General features: G+C 42.2%; 1 protein-coding gene across 3 annotated transcripts in view; it reads left to right on the top strand.

The window, feature by feature from the left end:
• The window catches only part of ALPK1 (alpha kinase 1), a 62,246-nt gene extending 37,002 nt beyond the window's left edge, over positions 1-25,244 (top strand). For 2 of the 3 annotated variants that reach the window (XM_077300590.1, XM_077300589.1), the window contains exons 5-15: positions 7,654-7,852; positions 9,117-9,176; positions 10,427-10,513; positions 11,495-11,571; positions 12,381-12,476; positions 13,393-13,497; positions 14,042-16,157; positions 17,497-17,650; positions 18,856-19,018; positions 19,853-20,039; positions 21,188-25,244. In XM_077300590.1, coding sequence (XP_077156705.1) covers positions 7,654-7,852; positions 9,117-9,176; positions 10,427-10,513; positions 11,495-11,571; positions 12,381-12,476; positions 13,393-13,497; positions 14,042-16,157; positions 17,497-17,650; positions 18,856-19,018; positions 19,853-20,039; positions 21,188-21,390 — 3,447 coding nt within the window. In that variant the 3' untranslated portion in view covers positions 21,391-25,244. Of the gene's footprint in view, positions 1-4,696; positions 4,804-7,653; positions 7,853-9,116; positions 9,177-10,426; positions 10,514-11,494; positions 11,572-12,380; positions 12,477-13,392; positions 13,498-14,041; positions 16,158-17,496; positions 17,651-18,855; positions 19,019-19,852; positions 20,040-21,187 lie in introns of those variants that run through there. The other variant, XM_077300591.1, reaches the window with a different exon arrangement.
• Positions 25,245-27,218: the final 1,974 nt, after the last annotated feature.

Genomic DNA, 27,218 nt, shown 5'->3' with positions numbered 1-27,218 from the left:
GCACGCTGCCTCGAGTGATAAAAAAAAATCCCCCCCCCTCACGGGCCCGATTTTCGGCTGAATTAATGTGTAAAAAATAAAGGGACTTTATTTCAGCAAACGGGCTTTTATGTGGTTTGCGCTTAGTGACTAAAGGTGAAGGACTGAAGCCAGGGAAGCCTCTAAACAGAAAGAGGCTCGCTGGTGCGTTTATCCCTGCTCGCTCGGAGAAAAAAAAATGGCGATCGCTTCGCCGGAAGTTTGGAGGACAGGCTCAGGAGGAGGGACTTTGAAGAACCCGCAACAATGGTAACGCACAGGTCTTTAGCGCTATTGTTGCAGATTGGTTGCAGGAGTGTATCGCTATCCGGAGGGTGAATCCACTTTTCTGGATTCCCCTGAAAGCGCTACAACGAAGCGCTTTTTGCGGGTCGGTTTCAGGATTGTTGCAGATTGTCTACGACGTCGTGGGTTATGGCAAATTAGTAGCGTTTCCAATTAGCAACCATTGTGCTATTTTGAAGCCGTGCGAAATGGCCCTGAATGTTTGCACTGAGAAATTTAGAAGTAAATCAAGAGAAGCCGTATGATGATGTGTGTGTATTGTGCCCTGTTTGTGGTGATTCCAAGTATGGATCCCCCAGAAACTAACCAGTCCAGCCAAATCTGTCTCATGACAGATCAACTCTTTACTTTGATTAAGGACTGCAAGCGTAGTATACATTTTTGAGATCAGACTTTCCACTTGATCTCAAAGCTCATTGGCACTCTTATCAAAAGCCAGCTTTGCACAGGCGCTCCACAAGGCTGATCTTAACCATGGGCAATAGGGGCAGTTGCCCCAGGCTACACACTGAAAGGGGGGGGGGCTGACTACTCTGTAGTATTGGAAAGGTTGTCACTTGGAGGAGGGCAGGATGCTGTTTCTGTTGGCTGCAGAGGAGAGGACACGCAGTAATGGGTTTAAACTTCAAGTACAACGATATAGGCTAGATATCAGAAAAAAAAAATCACAGTCAGAGTAGTTCAGCAGTGGAATAGGCTGCCTAAGGAGGTGGTGAGCTCCCCCACACTGGCAGTCTTCAAGCAAAGGTTGGATACACACTTTTCTTGGATGCTTTAGGATGCTTAGGTCTGATCCTGCGTTGAGGAGGGGGTTGGACTAGATGGCCTGTATGGCCCCTTTGAACTCTATGGTTCTATGATATTCATGCCCCCCAATGGAGGGACAGCAAGCATAGCAGCAGTGGCTATTCACACCAGCCCTATCCAGTTCTCGCACCCTGAAGAATCAAACAGGAGTCCAGTAGCACCTTTAAGACCAACAAAGATGTATTCAAGGCGTGAGCTTTAGAGTGCAAGCACTTATTGTGCTACTTCAGACCAACACGGCTACCCATTTGAATTTATTTCAGGATCCGTTTCTGTCAGTTGGAACTCGCTTCATCAGTGCCATGAAGCATGTGTCTGTAGGAGCTCTGCTACAACGTACAAGCAGCATGCGTCCATGCTCTGACGCATATACCAGTCTCAATTTTGTTTGGTCTTTAAGGTGTCCCTTGACTTTGGTTTGATTTTGCTGCTACAGGCTAACAGAGCTACCTCTCCAGCATTAGGGTTATACCTTGGAGTATCCCGGAATTTATTCTACAGCTACAGAAATTACTCCACCTTCTTGCAGAAAAACACGTTGCTACAGCAGGTTAGTTCTTGGGAGGCTGGTTCGTTTGGCATTAACACTGCAGTATTTTGGCTGCCTAGAACCGTTCTGATTGGCAGCCAGTGAAACATCTTGGGGAATTTTACTCAGAATACTGTTGGGAAGGAAGAAGAAACTGAACTGTAGCTGCCGCAGTTGACACCAAGTTAAATTTATGAGTGCGGGACACAGCATGCCGTCTTCTTTTAAAGAGGAGAAGGGGGTAGGAAGATGATATTCTTGCCCTGTCTTGACTTTTCTCCATTTTGTGTCCATTTGGTTTTGGAGAGGGACACAAGAGGTTTCGGCATTGAGCAGAGAGTTAAATTATGCAGCTGCCAGGCCCTCCAGAATAGGATACTTGGTTTAGATTTTTCACAATGCTATTGAAGTGCTTATTTTCCTCCTGAAGAGACACAAACAGATGCAAACTTCTGTAAACACTTTAGAAATGAATTCAGTGAGTTTGGCCTCTCAGCGGTGCTCAATGGCTGACAGAAAAATGTCTAATTAGTGCAAGTGGAAATAATAGGGCCACTTGGATTCTTTCCATCCTCCTCCAAGTCTCCTTTTCCGAGGGACTCAAAGGGTCTTTTGTTTGGCGGGTCACCCTCTCTCATGTTTTTGTGTTCCAGTCTCTTAAAGGAAGACGAGGCAGAGGGGAGGGGGAAAGATATTAGGCAATGGCTCAGTGCTTAGATATATGGTGGCTTCAGGAGGAGGGAGGAGGATTTGTGGCTGGCTGTGATAGCTCGCAGACGCTTAAAGATGAAGATTCCTCCATTGTTGAGAAGCTGCACCTTTGAGAACAGGAATGCCTTTCAGATGCTGTCCTTCCCAAAACTGCATCCTTCGACTGAAATTAATGCATTTTTGAACCTCAAGTCAATTGAGGAATATCATGTGAACAACTGAAGACATTCCTGTCTTGTGTAGTTAAACAGCTATTTCAGATTACCATCCGCACAGCCCACAGGAGGGCTATGTCCGTTTCGGAGAGAGGCAAGCCAAGCTATAATGGTTTGAAACATGGTATTTGCCCGCCATCTTTTCTGTCTAATGTTAACACCTTTCATTCATCTTCAATGTTGTGATTAATTATCTCCAGAGTTTTTCACACATTTATTGCTTAAAACTTGATCATTTCTGAGAGAAATCCGAGCTTAGTAGAGCCATCTTAACCTGAATTACACCTTTCAAAGTCCTTTGAAGTAAATTTCTAGTTTTAAGGGCTTCAAGTAGCAAAAGTTCCAGCCAGTATTGAATGAGATAAGCCAGGCCTAGGTCTATTTATCTAAGTAGATATAAGGCTGCTCCTAATGCTCTATTACCACACTATCAGAGATTAGATGTGTCATGTGTGTGATCCACCACCTGCTTATCAGGGAGGCAGGTACAAACAATCAGTTTCCAGAAATTCAGTTTGACATCTAACTGGAGTTATCTGACAGCCTTATGGCTGTTTCCTACTGCACAGAACAATGGTTCCCAATGTATAAAGCAATATCAGGGACTTGTTGACAGTGAAGGCCTAACTTTTCAGTATATGTTTTGATTGGCCTGGTGATAAAGTACTGATTATTCTTTCTTGATAAGTGAATTACCAGGTGTGTTCCCCACACGTTGGGAAGGGGTTGATACTCAGGGGCAGAGCACATGCTTGGTCTACTAAAGTTCCCAGGCTCAAATCCTTGTAACCCCAGAATTGGGGCTTTCAAATTTGAAACAAGACATTTCTGATGACATGAGAATTTGAAAAGTCTTGTTTCAAAGTCTCATGTCATATGAGGACTTGTGCTTTTGAAGACACTCTGAGGATCATTTAGAAAATGGGCTAAAATGAATAACATGAATTTTAATAGTGAAAAATGTCAAGTTCTGCATTTAGGTAGGAAAAATCAAATGCATCACTGTTGGATGGGTGAGACTTGTCTTGGCAGTAGTGTGTGCAAAAAGGATCTGGGAGTCTTAGTAGACCATACACTGAACATGAGTCAGCAGTGTGACTCGGTAGCTAAAAAGACAAACAGTATTTGGGGCTGTATTAAAAGAAGTATAGTGTCCAGATCATGCAAGGTGATGTTGCCACTTTACTCTGCTCTGGTTAGACCTCTTGGAGCACTGTGGAGGAGGACTACAAAGATGGTGAGGGGTTTGGAGACCAAGTCGTATGAGGAAAGATTGAGGGCGCTTGGTCTGTTTAGCCTGGAGATCAGATGACTAAGAGGTGATATGATAACCATCTTCAAATACTTGAAGGGCTGTCATATAGAAGATGGAACAGAGTTGTTTTCTGGTCAGACCAGAACCAGTGGGTTAAAATTAATTCAAAATAATTTTCAGCCAAACATCTGGAAGAAGTTTCTGACAATTAGAGCATTCCTCAGTATAACAGACTTCCTTGAGAGGTGGTTAGTTCTCCTTCTTTGGAAATTTTAAAGCAGAGGCTGACAGAAATGCTGATTTTATGAACTTAGATTAAGAGTGGGTGGGCAGATAGTTGTGAGTTCCTGCATTGTTCAGAGGGTTGGACTAGATGACCCTGGAGATCCCTTCCAACTCTATGATTCTACGACTGGCTGCCCCTCTGGGAAAGTTGCACTCCCATTGGATATCCTGCAAAGTGTTCATGGGCACTGCCTAGGTTCAGCACTGCTGTGTCTAGAATCCCAGTGGACAGCTCCTTGTTCTCCTCTGAAGAGTCCAGAGTGCTGTTAGCCTGAGGGTCACTTCATATTTCACATGGCAAAAGTGACTTGGTAAATAAGTACACATGAGATATTGCAAACAGTCGTGGCACAGACACAGGCCTGCATGCAGGTACAAATACAGTACTAGATCCAGAAACAAGACCAGAGAGAAAATGTGAGTTTTCAAATGCAAAAATTCAATTTTGTAGCAAACTAACTCTACCCCTACCGCTATTTCACAGCCTCCTCCTGTCTTCCACTCCATTTCAACTGATTTGCCTTGCTAGAGGACTTTTTGTGACTGCTGATGTTCCATTGGAGAGAGCATTTCAGCATCTGCATGTGAAACCTTCATGTTCCTGGCTCTTGGGAATGAACTGACAGAGAATGCCTTTGGTTTACCATTGCAGAATAGACTGTCACCATCTACTTCAGGTGACTTCCTGGACTGACTTTCAGGCTCTTTTCTTTTACCAATTAAGATCCCAAAGGGGGGAGAGAGAGAGAGAAAGAGAGAGAGAGAGAGAAATGGAGCAACACAATGAGCCCTCTTCTGCATATACCCCTTTCCTGTTGAGATGCTGTAAGAAGTAACCTTGCAGGCACTCCATTGCACAAACCAGGCATGTGCTCTGTGTTTCATGTTGAAACAGTTTTCAGAGTTACAGGGATCCAATTCAGACTGGAGTCAACTTGACCCTTTTCTCTGAACCATTTACCTGATCTGAATTGGTCTTGAGGAATTGCTATTTGACCCATTGGGGAAAGTTGCATATAGCTGATCAGGGACTATTTCAAATTGAAAAAAATAGCCAGGAGGGAGAAGCTGGAGCATTTTTTCCCCTACTTGCCTTGGTCCTGATCTGAATTGGACCTTATGACCCTGAAAAATAATTTTCAAAAACTGCTGGGAGTTTCACGTTCAGCCAGGTTTAGCAACTAAACCATAAAATATAATACAACTATTAATTCCACAGTGCACAGTTTTAGGATTAAAAACATCATACAAAGGTATCATTAAAAACTCAAATCATAGTATATACTATAGAAACAAGCTTAAGTTGCACATCCAGTTCCAGTAAATCACAATAATATGCAAACCAGAAACATGAACACACATTGGGAATTTAGATACAGTCTAGGACAGAATTGTGGTTCTTAGTTACCATGCCTAATGAATGTTGGCCCTTTAGTTTATGCAGAATTGATCTGTAACTATTATTTGGGGCTTCACTTTTTTGTGACTCATATATAATCTGCCTGGCTTTAAAAAAGATTAATACATGCATTGAGGACCTTTGTGAGCACAGATACTGCTCCAACCTATGAGGAGACTGGGAATATCTATTTATACAGGTATATCATGGTATGGGGGGAAAACCCTGTTATAACAACAAATCATTAAAAGGAACATTTCCTCCATGAAATACAGTTGCAGAGCCTTGTAAGGATTTAGCAAAGAAAATCTTGTTCCACCTTCTAGAGTTTTCCTTTTCTCCCTCAATGAGGAGAAGAAAGATGGTGATCACCCATCCATTCCCCCATCCCCAAGGTAAAGATGGGCCATTTAGACAGATGTCACAACTTCTGCAGGGATTTCTGGATACCCAAGAAGGCAGAGCTATCCTGCTGACTTTTCTTCTTACCTAACTGCATGTCCCTTCATAGACTCTGCTTGTTCTCCATGCCAGTGAGGGGGATTAGTGGCCAAGGAGGCTACCCAGGGAGTTAATACCATTTAAAAAAATCATTAAAGGCCACCTGCAAGGAGAAAACATTGGATTGCTGACCTGGTTGCTTCTCTGCGAATGTTTGATCTAGTCTCCTTGCTGTTATATTAATGCAACTTGTGCAACTTGATGCTTAGAGCTTGACTGACCCCAGGGAAGTCTTGGACTCCTTTGAGAATCGGAAGGGAAAGGACAATGATGCCATATTCCCTTTGAAACTAAAAAAAAAAAATCTAAATGTTGATAACATCCAAAAATTGAATGAATGCTGGCCTGCTTTTCAGGAATGCCTATAGCAAGTAAATTTCACTTTGCTTTTTTTTTTTTACCAGATAGACAAGACGGACAGATGGACAGACAGACAGATAGGCAGGCAGACAGACAGACAATGTACATGCATATACACATATGTCCATGTGTATAAGTACACATATGGTACTTAATCAGAAGCCAGCTTCATTAAACTCAGCAGATCTTATTTCCAGGTAAAGCAATTTGATGCAATGAAGGCTCGGAAGCACCTGTGTGACCATAGGGTTCCCTCACTGGTTGGGATGTCCCTATTAATTTCAACCCAGAGAGCAGCTCTGTGCCTGCATTCCTTTGCATGCAGATAGATTCCTTTCCATTGACATTAAGAAGGAAGCCCATAAATCCAGGGATTTGCTGTCTCAGCCAATGCTTTGAGAATCTGTAGATGAGGGTGATAATGGCTGGACAGGACCCATTCAGTAAATGTTTGCTGCACTCAGTGAGTGGAGTCAGCAGATCTAGGAACTTGACTTCCTATTACAATGCAACCCAATTATAACAGATCTCTGGCACCACGAGTATATAATGGATCACTTGTCCATCACCTTGTGGCTGGTGGAAAACTGATCACTGTTTGGGATTATGCATACAGCCTCATCAATGTATTTATAATTGGCCCTGCTTTGCTCATTCCTGCAAACCGGGCCCAGAGCAGTTTAAAACAGTGTGCTACATTAAGGAACAAGTTGCCAGTGAAATATGAATAAGAAATCTTTGTCATAAGGGGATCAAGATATATTTTGCACTGAGCGAAGCTCTTATCTCAGGAAAAGAACATGAGAAGCACAGAGAGAGAGAAACCCTCCCCACCCAATGCAGTGAAACCCACTGACACATCGCTGGCAATTATGAAGGGAATTCACTCCAGCGTGCACAAGTGCAGTTATGAGTAGCAGCTTGCATTAAAGCCCTAGCACTTTCTTGTTCAGAAACTGAGCATGAGCAAAAACAAAGCGATGTAAGAAAATCTTGTTCATTGCACAGCAAGCTAAAGGCAGAATGGATCCACCTAGGCCTCATCCATAATATCTGTCACACTTTTAAAGGACTGTTTTAAATCCCCTCTCATTCACCCACATCCCATGCTGCCCCCATTTTTCACAGAAGCCACATCCTGCTTTTGTCCCGTACTTTGCTATTCCCTCCCTCCATTTGACAAGCGACGTACTTTATGGATAGTCCCTTAGAAACGGTCACAGGCTGCCTACTCCTCACAACCCTGTGTTTGTGGTATTCTTTCCAGGTTTGTTTAAAAAGCTCCATTACTGTCAGAGACTACGCGACAGCCGCTGCTATTGTGTTCCTCATTGACCGATTCGTCTATTGGGTGGATGGCTCCGGCCACCTCCTCCAGATTGCCAAAAAGCTGCACAAGCTTCAACCCACAACACCAATTGCCCCTCAGCTGGTGATTCGCCAGGCCCGTGTCTCTGTAAATGCAGGTAATGAAACACTCATCACTGCCGAATTCCAATTAGGCGCTACTTGACTTTCAAGAGGATACTTTGTCCTGTTCCAGAGATGACGTTCTTCTGATCCCGGTACCATCTTTCTAAGGCACCCTTGCCCTTGTCGTCCCCGGAGCCTCCTCCCCCACCCCCAGCATCCCTCCCACCTCTTCTCTCCTGCACAAAGTGCCCGGCATAAAAGGTTTCTGAGGGAAAAGCGGGAGAGAAAATTGTGAAGGGGTGTGGAAAATACTAATTGGGGCTTTTGTCTCTTAACAAATCTGCCCTGCTGTTTCAAACAGGGATATGTGAATTGCTGTACTTCCAAAGCGAGAGCTTCTAAACAGTAGCTTGCAATCCTGGCATTTTCTATGCGCAGTCTCATTTTTTAAAAAAACTAAACCCTCTGGCCACTTGACCATGCAAAGAATACCCCTGAGAGACCTAAGGGTTTTTTCCCCCCCTCCTTTTGTTTTGTTTCACCCTCATTACATGAAAAGCATGGATAATAGAGGACTCTTTTAAATCTCAATATTTTATATTTCTGATCATTTAGGAATGACATGTTAAATCTGATATTAAAATCGACGGGGGAGGGCTTCAGTAAAGTAAATGAACGTGCCATCTCCGTTCGATAAGTATGTCTCAGGAATGCTGGGCCATTCCAGTTTTCTCATTCTCGTTTCTGAACACCAATCACCTGATCTTGCAGTTACTTGTAGAATCAGATTAAAAATGGAAATTGATCCCAGGTTGGTCATGCTGTCTGATGCCTTAAACCGGGGGTAGTCAAACTGCGGCCCCCCAGATGTCCATGGACTACAGTTCCCATGAGCCCCTGCCAGCGTTTGCTGGTAGTGGCTCATGGGAATTGTAGTCCATGGACATCTGGAAGGGCGCAGTTTGACTACCCCTGCCTTAAACAGTTAGAAGTACCTTTATTTTTGGGTTCATTTGTCCCTGGGCCAGAGTAGTCACCTGTGTCCAATAAATCCCTTTGGTTCTTCTTTGGTTAACTACCATCCTGGAATTCAGAGAAAAACCAGGTCTAGGAGAGGAAGCCCAGCCTCTGTTGTCCTTGTCTGGAGTAGCTATGTATTACGCATCAAATTTTACTAAGTATATAAACATTTTTCTTCATTATTTAATCAAGAGAAAGTAATATTGGGAATGAGGCCCAAAGCTACAGTAGAACTTTTGTGGAACATAATCTGCATGTCACTTTTTGTTTTTAAAAATGTATCTTTCCTATTTCCAGGCAAGCTATTAAAGGCCGAATATATCCTTAGTAGTCTAATTAATGACAATGGTGCAACAGGTAAGGTTTCTACTTTGAGCTATAACAATTAAATGTATTGTCTCATTCAGCCTTCCAATTAGAGCCATTTCCTGAGTATTTTGTGTTTGGGGAGGTAACCTTTAGCTAAGTGGAAGCATTCGTTTAAAGGAACTCTCCTAGATTGTAATGCCAGTTAATGCACACTGAACTAAGGGTGACTTCAGAATACCTGTATCAGTTAGATTTCATGTATACCAGAGGTAGTCAACCTGTGGTCCTCCAGTTTGCTGGCAGGGGCTCATAGGGATTGTAGTCCATTAATATCTAGATGACCACAGGTTGACTACCCCTGATGTACACAATGGTTTGAGCATTCATTATGCAAACATTGTAGACTGTGTGTATAAATTACTAACAGTTGCTTGTGAGCTGATGGCTTGCTGCATATCCCAAAAATGTTTCATCATTTGGGGCCAGCTTCAAACTGATTTTCTAAGTAGCTGAAATTTCCAGCTTGGTCAATAAATGACACCAGCAATGAGCCAAAATATTTTTATTGCAAGTGTATGGTATTTAACCATCCTAGATATGTGTAAGATTGCAGACTAACTAGTTGCTTGTGGCAACGAATTGCTAACTAATCAGCAACAGTGGACCTGTTAAAAGATAATGATTTTTAAAAAGTCATTTAAAGGAAAGTAACTTCTGGATCCCTTCTGTGTCGGTGACTGATTCAGAAATCCATGTGATAGGGTCTCCTAGGGTCTAATCTTGTGTCCTTACCATGACTTATGGGAGAGCCACTGTACACTTGTTGCCCTTCTGAATCATTCTTGAGTCCCTAAAGAAACACAATGACTCAAAATATTACTATTATTATTACAGTTTGGTGTAGTGGTTAGGAGTGCAGACTTTTAATCTGGCATGCCGGGTTTGATTCCGCACTCCCCCACATGCAGCCAGCTGGGTGACCTTGGGCTCGCCATGGCACTGATAAAACTGCTCTGACCGAGCAGGAATATCAAGGCTCTCTCAACCTCACCCACCCCACAGGGTGTCTGTTGTGGGGAGAGGGAAGGGAAGGTGACTGTAAGAAGCTTCGAGACTCCTTCGGGTAGAGAAAAGCGGCATATAAGAACAAACTCATAGTAGTAGCAGTAGTAGTAGTAGTAGTTGTTGTTGTAGTTGTAGTTGCAAATACACAGTCAGTGTCTGCAGTAAAATAAACAGCAAAGTGTATCTAACTTCAGTTACATGTATTCAACTGGTCTTCTCCTTTTATATTTCAGGAGTGTGGAAATATGCTCAGGAAAGTGATCGGATCCTTGTTCAGTCCGTTTGTATGCAAATCAGAGGACAAATTCTGCAGAAGCTGGGTAGGGTTTTTCATTGTCGTGATATCTTTGATTTTCCCTAATCTATCAGTGGCACTGTGACACAGTATGATTTGGGGGAATCAAGTTTGTAAAGGCCTTGGGTACGCTATCTACAGGGCAGTACAATAGTGTCAAAAAAGAATCCAAAGACTGAACCAATTTATCCTAAATATTCTGACCTGTGCTAATTCTGTATACTTGCCTTAAATGGCTTGCTTTACGTCATTTATTCTACTTTCTAAAATTAAGTTTCTTAAAGCACATTTGACACAATGAAGTTGATTCTCAGAGCACAAGACAGGCATGGCACGAAGTGAGATAACAGCATGGAGATTGTGGCTGGGCAGCTAGCAGCAAGCAGGCTACAGAGATGCCTCAGGGAGCCTGTAGCTTCTCCAACTGACTAAGAAAAATCCCTTCTGGGTTCTGCTTCTTCTGCTGATATACCCCACATAATTCTGAACTTTCTGCCAGGGCCACAAATGCCAGAAACTTATTTTTAAAAACCAAAGGAGGAAAGTTCAGATTTTCAGGGGAATGCCAAATCCCATGCTAGGATCTAAGATCCCTGGATGATTTTCTAATGCAGACCATGCGACAATTGCTGCTCTGAGTAAGTCCGTATAATGTCAGCTCATCAAGAATAGAAACAGGCAGTCAGGGCAGGGATGATGGACCAGCTTTAAACAGAGAGAGAATTGCATGAGAGCTATTGCCACACCATTAGAAAGTGATCCCAGTTATTACTGCATCTTGTGAACTATCCTTAAAATCTGTCCTTCACAACATTCCTATCTTGTTTTAAAAAAAATAAAACATTTTAATGAAACCAAAGAATATTTATGAATAGTTCCTATCCCTGAAAATCAGAAATCCATGATTTGATCCTAGAATCTGCTCGGTCAGTCAGATGAGGTGAAAACAACAGGAGTCGAATATATTTTAAACACTGTTGATCACCATCATCCCCTTGTATTTCAGGAATGTGGTATGAAGCCGCAGAGCTGATTTGGGCCTCCATTGTAGGCTTTTTCACACTTCCACAACCAGATAAAAAGGTAATGATTTCGCTTTTTAAAATCAACCTCCTTTTGCTGGCGTGCTGTCTATAGAATTCATTTTGAGAGCTTACATCTCCGGAAAGATGTACTCAATCCTTGTAACATCATTTATCAACACCATCAAAAGTGATGCAAAACAAAAGTGTATATATGGGCAAAAAAGATTAAGAACTTTTTTTCTTTGTAAGTAGAGCTGGAAGTCTTTTTTTAATTACTTTTTTTTTCCTTCTTACGATTTCTCTCCCTGTATGTATTTGTTTTGTAATTTGTATGTAACTTTTTCCTGTACTAATAAAAAATTAACTTTCTAATTAAAAAAAAAAAGTGATGCAAAACAGTATGCAAGCTTCTGAGTTCTCCAGAACTGTTCAAGATGCTGGATGTTAAAAATCAAAAATGGAGGGGCAATTTCAGGCCATAATCTCAAGGCCTTTGTGTCTCTTCATGTCTTGGGGGGCTTGGGAAATGTGGGGCATGGGGTTAATAAGGGGTTAATAAGGTGTCAGGAGTCCATATTCTCAGAAGAAGAATTCTGTAATGATCACAGTCACCATTGCAGATTTTAGAAGCAGTGGCTAATTGAATGTCTCTCTAACACCAAACAGACTACTCAAGTCTTGTAAAAAGCTGAGAGCAATTTTTAAAATAGAGCACTCCACACTATGACAATATTTGACCAGTTTTATCTGATGATCTAGTTAGGGTCAATGGGAGCTGAACTGGGAATGTTAATCTGGAAAGTATCGTCTTCTTCCTCCATATGAAAATGTTCTCTCTCTCTCTCTCCTTATGTGTTTTTCCTGCAGGGTATTGCATCGTCATTGGGTATTTTAGCCGACATCTTTGTCTCCATGAGTGAAAATGATTATGACACTTTTAAAATCAACTCTCAGGTTGACCTGGTAACTATTCGTGCATTAAAGCAGGCTTTCTCAACCATGGTTTCATGAAACCCTGGGGTTTCTTGATGGCCCTGGAAGGGTTTCCTGAATGGGCAGGAGTTAATTAATTTTACTATATATTTTTAATTTGTTAAACATTTATCAGGTGATATGACCATATATGATTATGTCAACCTCCCAGCCAATAATGGACCTGGAGGAGGTGGGAAGGAGAGGGGCCCTGGCTGGGCATCTACACAGCTAGGCTTCCCAACCATATTCTGCACAATCACACCACTTCTGGGGTTTCTCGAAGCCTGAACTAAGTTTCAGGTGTTTTTAATGGTAAAAAAGTTGAGAAAGCCTATATTAGAGGTTCCTAGATGAACATAATTTAACGAGTCCCAAATTACTTATGTGTCTATGGCTATGTGTAAATCATGGGACCTGCATGGGCAAAAGCCATATGGAATGGGTGGCTGTAGGAAAAGAATTAGGCAAGATTAGGGTTGCCATGTCCCAGTAACTGGCAGGAGATGGGTGAGGTGAGTACTTACTGCAGAAGTGCATTTATCATCTCTACCATGTGATGAAGTCAGTTCTGATGTTACCCAGAAGCAGTGTCATTGTGCCAAGGCAACGCTAGCACCCAAAAACAGACCAGTGGGCACCAGTTGCCATCCAAGATCTTTGAATAATACCAGGAAGTTCCTGATCTAGCTAGCTACACATCTCCTCCAATGCCCACTGTAGGATATTTTTCTCATGCTGCTGACTCATGCATGCTACATATCTTTCATATTCCAACAATTTATAGTTTGTTAAATGGTTCTCTTTTATTCTACTCCATAAGCTGCTTGTCCATAGCTCAATAAGGGTAAGGGGGAGGGGGGAGTAAATGTTTTAATTTAACTTTCCTCTTGCTGTTTTTCAACAGAACCTTCTTAAAGAGTTTGACCACCGTTTACTGGCAGCCGCTGAAGCCTCCAAGCTGGCAGCTGTTTTCAGCCAGTTCACACCACTGTTTGTGCTCACAGCCATGGTAAATCCAATGTGCCCTCTTAAGGTGGCTTCCTAGCTGTTGAAAATCTTTCTCTATCTATGCCTACCAATTGCTGTCAAGTCAGATATATGATTCTGGTTTCCAGTTTTAGAGGAAATAAATGAAATCACATGGTTAAGTAAGCTGCAATCTGACTTTCACTCTTCTGGCTAGAGTGGCCAATGGGATCTGGCAGATCCAGGCTTGAATCCCCAGTCTGCCAGAAAAGTTTGCTGTGGGGACCTTGGTTACTCGCTCTCTCCTAGCCTCACTGTCCTCAAAGGTTGATGTTGTGAGGATAAATTGGAAAAGAGGAGAATGATGCAAAAAGTGATTGTGAGAGAGCGGTTTTGCAGTTTGGAAGGAAATACTAATTTAAAATAAGATTATCCTAGCGGTCCACAAATACAAGCAAAGTAATTAATGAAAAGTAATTGTGAAAGCAAAGGTTTCCAGAGGTGAGCATGTAAATTCTTCAGAGCATTTGAACTTCCAATTTGACAAATGAAAGACCTTATTTGTTTCACCTTCCTTTGTTTTCTAGACTATCTGTGGAACATGTTTGCTATCTTATAGCTACTCAAATGCATGCCCAACAGAGAAGCAGAAATTCTATTTGTTCGAAGCCAAGGAGTCCCTTGAAATTGGCCTCCTTAGCAAGAAGGGTAAAGACCTGGTCACCAGCAAACAGGAACTTCACAGTTTTGTCAAGGCGGCTTTCTGCCTTACAAAAGTGCATCAGAAGCTATATGGGGAAAGCATGGCCCTTAGTCAAGTAAGCCAGCTGTGCCTGGAAGCCTTGGAGAAGCTGTTCACTTATGGTTATTCGCCACACCCTGAAGAACAAGACAAGGAATTGCTTGCCAAGGAGATCATGTGCCTGGTTATGTCTGTGAAGGAACAACTGCAAGTACGAACTTTCCCGAATTCGGACGCCAAGTCTTACGTTCCGGATAGCTACAAAAAGGAAGTAGGGAAGCAGATTCTGAATGGTGAAAAAAGCTTTGAAAAAATCCTCAAAATGTATTCCCAGCATCACGCATCCATCTGTGAAGTTTTTGAAAGTACCTGCAAGAGTCATGAAATGAGGAAAGGAGAAGGCCAAATGGGAGCCTGCATCACAGCCTTGAAAACTGAAACGAGAAATGCAGACACTGTGTGTGCCACGGAAGAAAGGACGCATCATAGAAATAAACCTGTGAAGATTCCAGTTTCCCAAAAGGTGAGAAAAGGTCCTGAGGGTCTGAAGGGCCCAATGCAAAAGAAATTAACTCGAGCACCTGCAGTGGATCTCTCTCTTGATGAAGAGACAGAGAGTGAACCATCCGAAAGGGCTCAAAGCAGTGTTGATGGTGTATCAAACCCATCTCCGAGCAGAAGTGAAATGTCTAGTTCATTGCGATCATGGAGCAGGTTATCCAAATCAAGTTCTTTTACTAGTTGGGAAGAGGTGGATAACAACGAAAGTGAAAGGCCACGAGAAAAGGAAACAAAAATAAATGACCCTACAGGTAAGAGCGAACATCACTTTGCAGTCCTGACTGAGGGTGCCGGAGAAAATGCTGAAGATTGCAACCTTGGTGTGTTGTCTTCCAAAGTGCGTAATCTCTCTCTTCAAGATACTCAAAGCAACTATATAGGTCCTAGTAAACATCCCATTAAGAAAAATACAGGTTTAACTAATAAACAAACTGAATTATACCCACATTACAAAGAAGAGCGCTTGAAGGGAACAGAGGATGAAGAGAATGCTTCAAAACGTTATCTTACAGAAGTCAGTAGCACCGACTACAAGAATGGTTGTGATTCGTCAGGTGGTTTCATAATTCCTTCTTCTAATGGACTTTCATCTTCTAAACAAGATCAGTTTGGAATGGTTGTCTCCTCTTCAGTAACAGATTCCGTTGCTGGGGAAAGAATCACAGAAGATCCTGGAAGTGGCAAACAAATTATAGAGGCAAAATCTAGAAATCACTGGCCATTGGTTGACCCAGAAGGAGAAACAGTAGACACAACCAAAGATGCACCAGTCAGTCCACATCTACCTTCCAACAGCATGGCATCTGCTTCCACTTACCATGCAATCAAAGCAGAACGTGACAATTTTGTACAAAACTGGATTGATACATCTGCTGTGATGGTGGCCGCGGGGGACTCGTGTGGCATGCCTGACATTGACTCCCAAGCAGAAACAGTAGATGACTGGGAATTTGTTCCTGGTAGCGGAAGGCAGTCTGGAGGTAAGCACACTGATGTCAACATAATAAGGGATCCACCAAGTCATAGGCCAGACGCTCCATCAGGAAAGAACAAATCATTAGTCAACCAACTTAGTGATTGCACGACCACTGAGGAAGAGGAAGGTGAAAAACGAAAGCCCATCTTGACCAGCTATCCCAGCTCGAGTTTTTCTCTGAAATCATGGCGCAAGTCATTCCAGTTTTCTAGCAGTTTTTCTGAACTGGAGAATTCCTCGTTTTTGGGCTCCAGTGGGAGCTCGTTTTCCTTTCTAGAAAAGACCAAAGAACAACTCCTCCAAGCTCGCAGTCTGAGCAACGAGGACTATGAGAAGCTTTTGTCAGGAGCAGAACATACTTGGCTAGTGGAGAGGCTGAAGAATACTGGTCTCTTTAAGCCAAAGTTTTTCCATCAAGCATACCGTAAGTACAACTTCATTTTTAAATGTACCTTTATATAATCACTTCATAATGTAAATATTTGCACTACAGGATGGAGGGAAACTACATTCTAACATTTTCATTGCTCCTCAAACCTTCAGATGTTTTAATTAATCCATGAGCTACACTGGAGAGCATCGAATGTCTCCTAAGGAGAAATGCATGAATTCTCTGTTGACATCTTATAGCAGAAGCACCAACAGAGGTTGCCCATGTCACCTGAACTTCTTTGCCCCAAAGATAGTGTTTAGCGGGGCCTGTGAGGCTTCTTGTCTCAGAAGAGATATTTTGGAAGACGGCAGCAATGGGCAGGCCTGTTTGTGGAGAAGTAAATACCACTGAGTTCTATAGACCAGGGGTAGTCAACCTGTGGTCCTCCAGATGTTCATTTGCTGGCAGGGGCTCATGGGAATTGTAGCTCATTTGCTGGCAGGGGCTCATGGGAATTGTAGCCCATGAACATCTGGAGGACCACAGGTTGACTACCCCTGCTATAGAGGACAATGAGCATAGATTTTTATCCAGTGGCATATAGCAGGCAGCTTTCACACCGAAGTTTTTCTCTATCTTGGCTTCTAAACTCAAGCACTTTGGAAGTATTTTAGCAACAACTCAGGCCCTTGAATGCCTCGCGTTCCCTGAGATGCTGTAGGCGCCATTGGGACCTAGGGCAGGCCAGCCCAGTACGTAATCGAATCTTTCCGCGACCTAAGGAGTCCCTGCCGGGACACCACACGCCCCTGCCAGCTCCACAGAACCATGGGCAGACTGGACTTCTGAAATGGCTCAGTGTTCTTATTATTTTATTTTAAAGGTGTCTTTCAGTTTTAGGCATCAGATGGTATCCATGTTAATCCATATTAGTCTACTGTAGAAGAGCTAGATTCAAGCCCTGTATCACTTCAGAAACTTTTCAGGATATGAGCTTTTGACAGTCCAAGTTATCTGTTGAAGGGAGTTTTTGAAAGCTTATGCTTCTAATGTTTTACTGGGCTCAAATCTAGTTCTGGGTTGGCCATCCTTCTGGTTACGGCTTCTCTTATGTAGCAATGTATAATTGAGAAACATCATGCAGCAGCTCCAAAGCAAATTCATTTTCCCTTGCACACATTTTTACATTTCTGTTTCTAAGTAAACCTTATTGTAATGTTATACTCTAGCAATGAATGCAGCTTCTTGTGGGTCAGGGTGTGAAAACACAATGTCAGTATGAGGAAGGAACAGATTCTAAAAGAAAATATACTAACTCTGTCATGTTTTTGGTTGCTGGTCTAAAACTATCTTGTGAGGAGGTGGTTAATTCATTGGTCTCATTTTCCAGCTGCTCTTCTTTTGAAATACTCTAAGAAATCTGGATTATGGACAGCCCAGGAAACAGCTGTATACATTGGAGATTACCTACATGTGGAAAAGAAAGGCAGGCAAAGGAATGCTTTTTGGATACACTTTCTGCACCAAGAAGAGATCCTGGGGAGGTATTTCTCTAAGCCAATGTGAAATAGTGATTGTTCCGGGCACACTGAAACTGTAGATATTGTCCCTGAAATATCCATCTCAAAGGAACTGATGATCATGGCTATTTTGCAGGGTGGGGCATTCTCAGCAATGACACAAATGATCCGAAGTGCCCTGTGAAGGCCAACCAAGTGACACCTTCACAAGGTTTTTGCAGTCTGGTTAAATCCTAGCTGCTTTACCCCTCTTTTATTATATTTTAATAATATAGCCAAAGTCATTTATTTATTGATAATATAGAGATATCCCATCTGTCTTCTACTGTGTATCTTTCCAGGGGGCTGCAAAGAATATGCAGAGGGGAAAGGCACCAGGCTGCTTAAAACAATTTTTAAAAGTTTTAGTAAGAAGAGAAACTACTTTGTAAGTAAGAGAGAAGAGAAAGGCCCAACCGTCTTCTGCATTCATTCTGTCTGTTGTGTCTGTTTTGGAGGCAAGAAGAAGGAATAGTGCTCAAAGGAGCAGGAGGTCTCCTATGGAGCCAATCAGGGCACTAGAGGAGATAATCTGAAAAATATTAGCAAGTTCCTTTGCTCAATACACATCTCCTCCAATGCCCCTTGCAAGATGCTCTTCACATTCTGTTCAGTCGTGTGCACTGCAGAGCTTGGATATTCCAACAGTGGCTTCCCATCCAAGCATTGACCAGACTCAGGCCTGTTTAGCCACTGTAAAGTTGCTGTATTGTGGGCTCTGAGTAAGAATGCTTAGGTCTGCCCCTCCTACTGAGGAGATCTCACAGTAAGCCTGTTGGAACTTACAGCCAAAGAGACATAGAGTTGGATCTAAAGTGGCTATTGTGTTGGCATAATGGTAGAGGGTGGGTGGGCCATTGCTGCCATTCACCTTTCCCAGTACAGACACCCACTTAGCCTCGAGGGAGGCTGTTCTCAAGGTCCCTTGACCTCAGGTACAGAATTTGAAGGGGTCCATGGATGGCAGCAGAAGAGAGGAAGCAGGGAAGTCCTGTGCTGTTACCTATGCGCAGTGCTGCCAGTGCTTTGGAGCCCACCTTGGGCTTAATTTGTTTGTCTCACTGATTTCAGTAGGAGTGCTAAGCAATCCAAAGGCAATTTCCTGCCATTGTAAGCCGTCTATGGAAAGGGCATGATTTACAAAAGTTTCCCCGAAGAAGTTACACAGGTGTGTTTTCTATTCCGCATAGGTACGTTGGGAAAGAGTATAAAAATGAGAAGGCACTCCTTCACCATTTCAGTGATGTGGAACGGCAAATGACTGCCCAGTACTACGTGACAGAGTTCAATAAAAGACTCTATGAGCAAAACATCTCCACACAGATCTTCTACATCCCATCAGCAGTACTGTTGGTAGGTAGCTACAAGGCATTCAGAGGCACCTTTCAGGGGAAAGATGGCCAAGGGGTGTGGGGCCTCTTGAGACCAACAGGCTTGGTTGACATTTAATGCCAAGTCATAGTTCGCCAATACATCTCTTGTGCTACCTTCTCCACTCGTGCTGCAGTTCACTCCCTTTTGTGCATTTTGCTTAACTCAAACCAGATATCTCCATAGGCACAAGGATTTTCTTCCCTTTTTCCCCCTTGATGGCAGTCTATAATTCTGTTATAAATTCTGTTCCCAAGGTCCCTTCTCTTTCAGGAAGCAGACTGTGAGAAAGGATGTTTGGGGATGCTATGGGAAAGGGAGGGGGCATTTATGTTTCACAGACAGAAATCCTGGCACCCATGGAAATGTAATTTAGATCCAACCTTGTGGTTTGTGCTTGGCGTTCAAGCCAGAATGGAGAACCACACTTACACCCTAAATCCAATCTGCCAGTCCCATCTGCCAGTTCTGCTGTAATGGCAAACTGTGGTTATCATAGACCATGGAAGGGAATGCAGAACAGGAAGGAAGGCAGAAGACAGTGCTATTGTTGGACTAAAGACAATTTACATAGGATTGTCAAGACATCTTCTGTCAAGAAAAGAACTACCCTCAGAACTATGATTTTTTTCCCCACAACTTCAGCATGGCTGTTTTACTGTGTGCCTTTCAATAGCCCCTTGAGTGCGTGTGCCTGAGCCTCCGTCCCATAATACAAAGCCATGGTTAACACTGAAATAACAGAATTTTTCTGACCTCAACAATGTAGAAGACTGTAACCTGAAATGCTACTTCATCACCATCTTTTGTTCCCAGGTACTAGAAGGAAAATCTATACAGGGATGTATAAGCATGGAGCCTTATATCCTTGGAGAGTTTGTGAAGTTATCGAATAACACCAAAGTTGTAAAATCAGAGTACAAAGCCACGGAATATGGACTGGCCTATGGCCATTTCTGCTATGAGTTTTCTCACGGCTCAGATGTGGTCGTTGATTTACAAGGTTTGTACTGCAAGACATGATATGTTGGAATGCCATCTTTTATTGGACTAATGAATGGTTCTGCTGAGCCTTAGAAAATTCATCTTCAGGGCATATTTATTTGGTGCTGAAGTTTTAAAAGTCTGAAAAGTACCTGACAAAATAGAAATGGTAACTGAAAACCCAGTGGGTTCATTTTCATGATACACCAAGTGGAAGGCACAGGGAGTTGAGCTGCTGATCTTCTCTGATCTCCCAGCAGTCCTTCCCAACCCCAGAAAGGTTTATTCTCAGGATCCATATGGAGCAATAACCACATAAGTTGGGAGGCTGCAGAGGGGAGAAGAAAGAGTGTAGAATAATTTCCTCTTGCCTTTTGCATGAGCAGAGCTCCATTCATGAAAGAGAAAGAAGGGAGCAATTTTGCCCCCGCCTGGCCTGCCCAACTGACTATTATTCCGCATAGGTTCCACAATCACTGGAATGCATTTTTTAGAGGCCAGAAAAGCTGGCAGGGAGGGGAGAGCCAAGAAGAACCATGGTGAAGGGAACTTTGAGCCTCAAAAGCTCATAGCTCCAAAATGTTGTTAGTTTCTAAGGTGCTACGGGACTCAAATCCATCATGGTCTTTAGCTATCCTTGCACTGGATCAAGTGATATTTGGGTTAATTGGGTTACTGTTTGGATTACAGTAATCTTTGGCTCCATATGTACTCCACTGTGTTTTCCTTTCGACTACACAGTTTTCTAGGTTGCATAGAGATCAGTCTTTAGCCCATTAAACTGCCATTATTTAGAGTTGAGTGGGTTTAGTTGACTCTTTAGACTCTTGGTAGATGGGTTGAAAAACGCACTTACAAAAACATTAAAGCACTTACATTTAAGCAAAATCATTGGTCTGAACATTGATGTTAGCATCCTAGCAGTTTGCAGGAACCCAACAAACAGTTTCTGATTTGTAATGCAGATTTACTAGTTTCTAGTGAAAATCAGCTTTTTTCAGTCAGGCCTTGAAATGATTATTTCAACTAAAGGGGAAAAATTGCCTTAATTATGTCCTTTTTTACTTTGATACTTAAATGATAGGAATGTTCTCTCTGCAGTTAGTAAGTCTGTAAAAATAGTTCCTCTTAGGTGCAATTTAGATAAATTGTTTGTTATTTTGACAGGTTGGGTGACTGGTGATGGAAAAGGCCTCATCTACTTGACTGACCCCCAGATCCATTCCATTTCCCCGAAAGAGGAATCGTGGCTGACAAACTTTGGGAAGAAAGGGATTTACTATTTCTTCAACAATCAGCACACAGAATGCAATGAAATTTGCCATCGTCTTTCGTTAACAAGGCCTGTAGAAAAGCCAAGTCGACTCTGAGTAAAGAGTCTTTCACCAAGAAACACTTCAGTCATGTTTTGTACTTCCTGCATCTACACCATGTTAATCAACCAAATCCCTTTAAAGTGCTCTAATGTAGCAGTTCTCAACCACCATCAGGCCATGACCCCAACTGCGGCGGTGGGGGCGGGGGTGGGGAGTGCATGCGCGGAGCAATGTGCGCAGGCATGCACAGGTGCAGAACATTCTGGAGGCAGCCACTGCCATGGCTCCTCTGCTGCCGGCCGCCTGCTATGGCTGCTGCCACCACCGCCGCCACCACCACCACCATAGCGCCTACAACCTGGCAACCCCGCGGAAGGGGCCAGGTGATCCCACTTGGGGTCAGGACCCCAAGGTTGAGAACCACTGCTCTAATGTGTAACATATTATTCCTAGCTATACTATCCTCCTCCACTCTTTAGAATAGTAGAGATAGTATCCTCAAGAGCAAAATCATAGGAAATAGTCCTCTGTAAAAGAAAAAAAGTGCAAATATTTTAATGTGTCTAACTAAATCTGCTATAATACTCTGGGTTCAAGCCTAATTACTCTTACACTAATGAAAAAGTGAGGAGGGAAATCTTTTTGACATATGCAACTCAAAGTCTGTGTCATGGACCAAGAAACTCATGTGAACAAAATGCATGTGTGACAAGGGCCAAAGTGAGGACGTGAATCAGGTGGGAAAGCTGGCATATGCAAATTGCTATTGCTGGTAATGTGGAATGTGCTACTCTGTCATATCTACTAGTTCTGTATAGATTTCTTGCTAGGCAGCAAGTATGCTTTTTTATGAACTACTCTTGTCTGTGTTTGTTTGGAATATAAGCGTAATTTCCAGACAGTGGCCTAGTTCAGACTTAACAACTAACTGTGGCTTGCGCTAACCACTGCTTCATTTCCAAACTGTTGGGTTAGATACAGCCTACAGTTTTTGCTCACACAAAACACTTCTGCTAATGGAACAGAATACTCCTGCTTCCTCTTTCCTGCAACAACCCAGTGACCCAAAATCCTATTTCTGAGGCACAGTGGCCTTCCAGAAGACCATGAGGGGCAAATCGGGGACTTCAAAGGAAAGGGGAAAGCATGGAAATTACCTGCTTCCCTTCCATTAGCAGAAAATTTAGTCTGAGTCTAACCCGGGTGCTCACTGCAACCCCTTCTGCTTCCCAATAGATATGCCATTGGCCACCATGGTTCCACATTCGCTAAGTCTTCCCATGGAACTGCATCCCATAATACATTATTTAGAGGGGGGGCTGGTGGATGGTTGCTACAAGGATCACAGATTACATGAGGCAGTAATTTTCTTTAACATGCAGAGCTGTAGTGGAAGTGGAAATAAAGTTGTGATGGAATTGAATATTGAAAGAGGGACCATTTTGGAGACCTGCCAGTGAGAACAACCAGAGTTATTCCATTTTCTACTGACTCTAGATTCCTCTTCTATTGTAGTTTTTTTTTTGTTTTTTGTTTTTGCTCCTTTCAGGTGGAGCATAGTCTCGAACCATCACCTTATAATTTGGATGTAACAACAAGGGACAGTTTGTCCAAACTCTGGTTTGCAAAGCAAATTCAGCATACTGTAATAGTTTGACATTCACACTCAATCCATGGTCTGAAAGTTCGGACATAATGACAAACCAGGGTGTGACTATGACCAAACTATTTCCAACCCAGGGTTTGTCATTATGTCTGAAATATGCAACTATCTTACAATTCCATGACTACACTGAGAAGAAGTGTTGTTTTTTGCCAGTATTTTTCCTGATTCAATATTAAGGGAGCTACTATTTCAGTGAATGTTGCCACGGTGTACATACAGAAATCCCATTAAATAAGTATTTGTCAGCAGAGCTGACTGTCTATAATATTGTGTTGTTCTGAATTCAATATCAGGTGTGGCCTTTAGTTCTAACTTGGACTCCAAAAATCTAGTTTTTAAGCTTTTAACAAGGACATTGAAAGGTTCTCAGGAATGCCAGATAGGCTGAAATAGAGATTATCTATACATTTATTCCACCTTGTATAGAAATACGCTCCATTACAAGACCAGATATGCCATCCACTGGCCCTTTTTAGCAGCCACTGTCTCTCCAAAACATCTCTTATTCCAGCTGCCTGGACTTTGTTTTATTCTAACTGCTTTTATGGAACCATTCTTGTATTCTGAGAGGGGTGCTTTGACCATTACCATAGCATTTGGGGCTTCTTTTTGTCTGTATGCCTTGCTCTCTTGCTTGGAGCTATATGATATATTCAGACCACTCCTGGTTTTGACACTCATCACCTTTGAATGTTTTGTGGTATGTGTGTTGTCCACAGGCGTCAACAGCGCTTGCCCTGAGTAAAAGCAGCTGCTGCTTTTTCTTTTACTTCTTATGAAGCAATCTTTTGTGTTTTTAGATCAAAGCTTGTAATTCATGGATGTGACCTCTTTGGACTTTTGTCAGCTACCACCTGGAGAACTGCAAAGCAGAAGTGGAATTATGCTATTTCCCTTCTGATACATTCACTGGAGAGAACTCTAACACCACAGATTGCAATGCTATTCTATCCTAGAGCATAATCCATGGTACGATCTCGTGCACAAGCCCAGTCAAAATGAACGAGCATTGCAAAATTGCACTACTGTGCTACCGCACAACTCCCATTCATTTCAGTGGGGCAGCTATAGGAGAACTTCCCAGTGGATTGGGCGCCTGGACTTTTTCCCCTTTCCCAATCTTAACAATGGTGGGATCTCCGCTATAGACCAGACATCTGTTTTATACCACCCTGTCGTTTAGATTTCTTTTGAGCAGGTCTAAAGGCCATTTCGCATGACCTTGGGAGCCTGCCAAAATGTGAGTTGACAATTTGAAGGCTGAGCTTGGGCAGAGGGGAGGATGTATGACTGTTTCATTATATACCCAGTTCCAAATATTTTTGTAAAGTGTATATATTCAGGTCTCCATTTTTAAGTGCCTCTGTGGGGCACAGTGTGATATGGACACAATATGTATTGTACCAAAGATATTTTACTCCGAAGATACAGAAGCCACTCAAGCACTTTGCTGTATGAATACATAATGATCCAGCTCATATTTCAGTGTATATTATTATATTACTATTTCCTTAAAACATTGGCTGGGATATCAAGGGCTTCTTATGCAAGTGGAGAAGACTTCTTCTAGTGCAAGGAAGTTCCCGATTTCCATGGATTCTGTCCTCCAGCTGCAGCCTTTCCCTATACTTCATCCTATTCCAGAATTCTTTTTTCAGAGGGAGAGAGATTGGGGAAATCCCATTTCATGGGCAGAACTCATCACACTAGTCTGTAACCAAACCATTGTGATGAAATTTCTAGTGAGATCTGATACAAATAGTAACACTTTTGTTACTATTTTTATTTAAGTTTTTTTTTCTGACTGGCTTTTCTTCTCAGTAGGATCTCAAAATGTTTTACAAAGATATATGCAAATATAATTTAGACAAACAAGCACACTACAGTTCCTGGCTCAGTCATAACCACTGACTTGGATAAAAGCTAAGAACCATTGGCTCTTGCCTTCCATCTTGTACCAAAACACTCATACCTGGGGCCATGCTTGGGATACTCTTTGAAGGTAGGATGTGCCTTGTTGATCCCATCACAAGTTTAAAATTTATTATAAGTCTTGTGAAAAATTCTTTGAAACAACGTTCTGCTGGATATGCTATAGAATTGAATACAGGTTAAATACATATTGGACATTTACCGTTAAGATTGGTTCATTTGAGAGATAATAGCCATTGACGAAGGTGTGTACCTCAGAAATGATTTTTTAATACTGAATCTCGCTTTGGCATATGATCGATATTTAATAAAGTAGTATTATTTGATTCCTCATCAACTTCCTTTTTTTTTTCATCATTTGACTTTCTCTTCGACTGACGGGTCTTTTGGATGGCAAATGTGTAGCCAAGATTCCCTTCCTTTGATAGTTTGTAAAAATTACTACCATTTGTGAAAATAATTTTGAGAATTATTTATAAATGTAGCTTCTTTATATCCTTCCTTTCTCACTATGACTCAACAGTGGATTATAGAGTACAGAAAGAGGGGGAAATGTTAACATACAGCATAGGATATCCAACGATATCTTGTAGGACTAGGAATGCAAAATTGAATGACAATGTGAACATCAAAATGCCCAGGCCAAGAAAGTGAGAGCGATGCAGAATAAAATGTATTATGAAAAGTCCCACAGAAAACTACATAGTAATAAAGTTATCATAGCCTCCAGCACATGACAATTCACAAGGAACCTTTGAGTACTTTTAGATTTCATGTACTTTAAAAGAGTGTTTATAATTGTCATAGCTACAGAGATAATGACAAAAATTGTTTTATATTCTATGACTTTGGCTGCAACTCATTGATGGATTGATTGATTTGGATTTTTATACCGCTCATTCTTTACAGCCCTGGGTGGTTTACATGGGACATTATAATAATCTATAACATACAAGTTTCAATACAACATCACAACAACCAAGTAACAATTTATAACACAACATAATATAATTTAGCCTTTGTGAAAATGGGACCCAAATTCTTGTGTGCCATTCAGAGGATCAATTTTACTATAACTTTGCTGCCAAACAACCATTGCCCAGAGAACCATTTGGCTCAGAGAAACAATATCTTGCAGAAATAATACCCAGCATCCAAAGCCATCGTATCACTCTTCAGGATCCAAGCACAGTTGCTTGGATGCTGAGATCAACAGCTATGCTACTGGAAACAGCCGGGCCAGTTCACTGTAGGCCGAGAAGCAGATGGTTTTGTTTTGCATTGGGACTAGTTGCTGAATTGAAGCCAAAAAGTCAGAACTCCAGGACCGAGTGCCTTTACAGTGGCTCTTTGATAGATTAGCACACAGTTCTGTGTCTATTCAGTCTGAGAGATAATTATTTACCATGCAATCAATTACATTAGAATGTAAGTTCTTTTTGGCAACTTGCAAATGAGCCAGAAGTGTGTGATTGCCTAGAGCAGGGGTAGTCAAACTGTGGCCCTTCAGATGTCCATGGACTACAATTCCCATGAGCCCCTGCCAGTGAATGGACATCTGGAGGGCTACAGTTTGACTACCCCTGGCCTAGAGAGTTGGTACATGGCATTTTAGATTTGAACGTGGGGGGATTAATTGTGCAATTCTATGTAGAGTTACCCCAGTCTATACCCAGTGAAATCAGTGGGCTTAGAGCAGGGGTAGTCAAACTGCGTCCCTCCAGATGTCTATAGACTACAATTCCCAGAAGCCCCTGCCAGCATTCGCTGGCAGGGGCTTCTGGGAATTGTAGTCCATGGACATCTGGAGGGCCACAGTTTGACTACCCCTGGCTTAGAGTATTTGCCTTGGAATGCACTGCTAATATTCATGTCCTGTGCTACAGGATATGTGAGTTACATTTTTGTTAGGCTTTGGAATGTATTTCTAGTAGAGTCTGCTCCTTTCCAAAAACTTATATCTTCAACTCATTGACCTGGACCAGCTCATATTATATTTAAGTCAAGGGGAGCAGTTTTTATTTATTCCCTTCCCATTGAATATCTCTGCTCCGTCTCCCCAAACCATTCTTCGAGGTCCCCTATTTTTTACAAGCAGCATGCTTCTGTGCCCATGTAAGCAATGTCCAGAAGCCACAGAGTATCATTTGCTTACCTATCACTAACTTAGATCAACATTTTCCATTTCCTCAGATGGCAGTAATTTCAGACCAAAGTAACACTAAAATATAATCGTGGCTCATGCAGGAAATTTCTGTCAATGACCCAAATGGGCACAAGATGG

This window comes from Paroedura picta, chromosome 10 (genome assembly GCF_049243985.1).
Source record: "Paroedura picta isolate Pp20150507F chromosome 10, Ppicta_v3.0, whole genome shotgun sequence".
In the NCBI taxonomy this organism is placed as follows: domain Eukaryota; kingdom Metazoa; phylum Chordata; class Lepidosauria; order Squamata; family Gekkonidae; genus Paroedura; species Paroedura picta.
This window is presented reverse-complemented; position numbering and strand designations above follow the sequence as displayed.